General features: G+C 32.8%; 1 protein-coding gene across 1 annotated transcript; it reads right to left on the bottom strand.

The window, feature by feature from the left end:
• Window positions 1-236: 236 nt before the first annotated feature.
• LOC109221205 (serine carboxypeptidase-like 42) lies at window positions 237-2884 on the bottom strand (the record flags this gene model as incomplete). The annotated part of the gene is given in 8 exon segments (XM_019385671.1): window positions 237-754; window positions 1234-1326; window positions 1458-1591; window positions 1816-2094; window positions 2215-2300; window positions 2403-2495; window positions 2607-2699; window positions 2816-2884. Coding segments are annotated over 8 exon segments (1130 nt in total), but the record flags the coding sequence as incomplete, so codon positions are not given.
• Window positions 2885-3103: the final 219 nt, after the last annotated feature.

The following is a 3103-nucleotide window of genomic DNA, read 5'->3' as shown; positions in this document are numbered from 1 at the left end:
CTAACTTCACAACCTCTAACGGTAGTCAACAATATCATTTTACGTATGAGACATCCAAATTTGAGAACGGGGACGTCTAAAATAATTCTGCACATTAATATCAAATAACTACAATTCAATTTCAAGTTAATCATAGAAGGTTATATGAAACTTATGTATCGATTTCCTTTTCGACCAGGTCCAATTCATTTCAACATTTCTGCGCAACAATATAAATTGCAAAGATAGACAACCTCTTGAATCAACTTTAAGGGTTCACCTTATAAGATAAAAACAATCAATCCAAGAATCTATAATTATGGGTTCGGATCGTAAAAGCAGCCATTAATATATACTTTGCATTAGCGGGCTGCCAAATTCAAGAGTTCATGAAATCACTTATTGCACATCAAAATATTGAAGGGAAGTGAAAAATTAAAGTAAGTTATACTTTTGACAGAAGAAAATTAAATTTTAATAATTCAATGACCATCAGGCAATGGGAATACGAGTGGTATTAGGCAATCTTCTACCATGAACGAATGAGCTGAAAAGATGCAAAGCTCTAGATGGCTGTGCGTAGGGAACCATATGAGCAGCTCCTCTTACTGTTGCAAATGTGAGTTTATCACCATATTCAACTTGCCATCCTCCTACTTGCCCTTTGTGAAACCATGCTCCATATGATACTGTTGTCGTCATCTTTAAATCATTAGCTAATTCTCGCACCAATGTTCTTGACCCTATTAGTGGTACCACTGAGTCTTGATCTCCACTGTCATATACAATAGCTTAGAATCATGCTAATGACAACAAAAGAGAACTATATTCGAGATTTAAACGAGGCGGATCTAGAATTTTCAATTTTGAGGAGAGATTATTCCTTTTGGTAAATAACTTAACCTTCAACCAATTAAGTGCACCATTCGTCCTTTTTGGAGCATAGGTGCCAATAGTTAATAGTATACCAATTTTAGAAAATATGTACATAAAATATCTAATTTTGAGGAGAGACTATGGGTTGACTTGCCCCGCCCCTGAATCGGTTTCTTATTTTCTCAAATAAATAGTGATGAGCGCTCGATAATTTATAGTATTATATTATATATATTACTAATATTATGGAATATGGATTCATATCCTATGCGACATTATGTGCAGGTGAGGATTTCCTTTGGAAAAGTCAAATCCGCACAGCCCCATTGTCATCCCTAGTAGTCATTGTAATGCTAGGGAAATAGCATGGTTAATTACCTGAATATCCAAAGAGGAACATCATGTTGAATAATATTTTTGAGGGATGGAAGCATATCCGTATCACCATCTGATTGAGAGTAATTCAGCACACTGTCTCATACAAACACCACCAAAAGGAAGATCGTATTAATTATAAACCTGAAACATATGGTATTAATTCTATCTATTTCGGTATAATTATTTGCAACATTAAAGATTTCAAAACAATTAAGATTACATACTCACTGCACATGGTCCATTCGTAAGGTAGATTAGTGCGATTAGCATGAAGAGCTTTCTGAACCTCAGGAAGGTTGAAATAGAAATATCTTTCTGATGTCATGCATACATCTACTCCCATACTCATCTTTGTAACCTATTCTCCAATAAAATAACAAAATCAAATTTTACAAATATCTAAACATATTCACAGAGTTAATTAATTTTACGTATGACCACTGAATTCATTATATAATAGAAAAATTACAATTCTTTTTTGTCACTTTACTGTTACTATTGGATAAAGTTCAGTAATCACACGCGAAACTAATAACCCAACATTCATACAAGTTGAATAGCTTAAGACATTATAATTCTTACTTGTTTGTGTAAACGCAGCTCTTGCTGAACAATAGAAGGATAACAGACATCCAAAATAACGTCGTAGACATTAATATAGTCAGAAATTACTTTATATGCTTCATCAATAGCTTGGTTGCATGAGATTGGCTCATTATGAGGAACTGGGAATTCATAATCATCAAAATTGCAGTGTTCTTTGATTCTCAAATATAATTCATCTGATATCATTCCATGTGACCAGTAATATTCGTACACTGCTGGAACATCTCTGTCAAGTCTCAGAAGTGGATTTCCAATCTGTAGAAACACCAGAAATTGAAAAAGGAAAATTTACTTCTAATTTAGGAGGGCTGATTTTAATATGTAGAGGAAAAATTAAAGGAAATAGCTAGAGTATATGTTTTTGAGTGTTCTTACAGCTACTCCCTTTAGGTTAAACTTAAAATCCTTGGACTGCTTGTTGTAGTCTAGTATGACATTTGCCAACTGTGGTATATAATGTCCTATCATCAGAATAAATAAGGCATATATAGTAAGCTAATCTTTGATAGAACATAAGTATATTTACACATGTTCAACAAAAAATAAGAATAGATATCTCGTACCTGCATAACTTTCACCTGTAAGGAACAAAGGTTTAGATTTTAATTCTGAAAACTTTTCGTACCATCTGAGCATGAAAGTGAGCATATCCTTAGCTGAAAACAACAACAACAACAACAAAATGAGAACATTAATTTTCTTTTCCGTTAACCATTTTTTCACCAAATTAAAGGAGAAAATGTAAGAGGTCGAAGTGATATATATACCAGTAGAGTCATCTCCGCAAGTATAATCACTAGATGTGTTTGAATAAGACCATCCAACACCAGCAGGAGATTCAATAAATAGAAGATTTGATGCTGTATATATCAAAACAAAGAAATATTTCAGAAATTGAAATGGTAAGAATCAAATATTGACATATTCTTTTTTTGGGATTTTATAGTATAAATATTAAGGTAGTGTAATATTATACCTTTATTCCAAGATTTAGTATTTCTTCTAAGACCACGGCCATCACCTCTAGGAAAGAAGGGTCCTAGTTCTGTAAAGGCACCTCCTCCAATTGACGAACATCCTGGACCTAAAAATAATAAAGTTATTAAAGACTAAGACGAAATTAAGAAATAACCCTTCATATACGAAATTATTAGATGATCCCTTTTAAAAGCTTCTAATTCAAATGTTGAGTAATGATATCGATTGCTTCATTGTATGAGAGTCATCATTGCTACCAATACTAGTGAATTTAATTTTAGAATAA

This window comes from Nicotiana attenuata, unplaced genomic scaffold (genome assembly GCF_001879085.1).
Source record: "Nicotiana attenuata strain UT unplaced genomic scaffold, NIATTr2, whole genome shotgun sequence".
Classification (NCBI taxonomy): Eukaryota; Viridiplantae; Streptophyta; class Magnoliopsida; order Solanales; family Solanaceae; genus Nicotiana; species Nicotiana attenuata.
The sequence above is the reverse complement of the archived record's forward strand: the minus strand, read 5'-3'. Positions and strand labels throughout refer to the sequence as shown.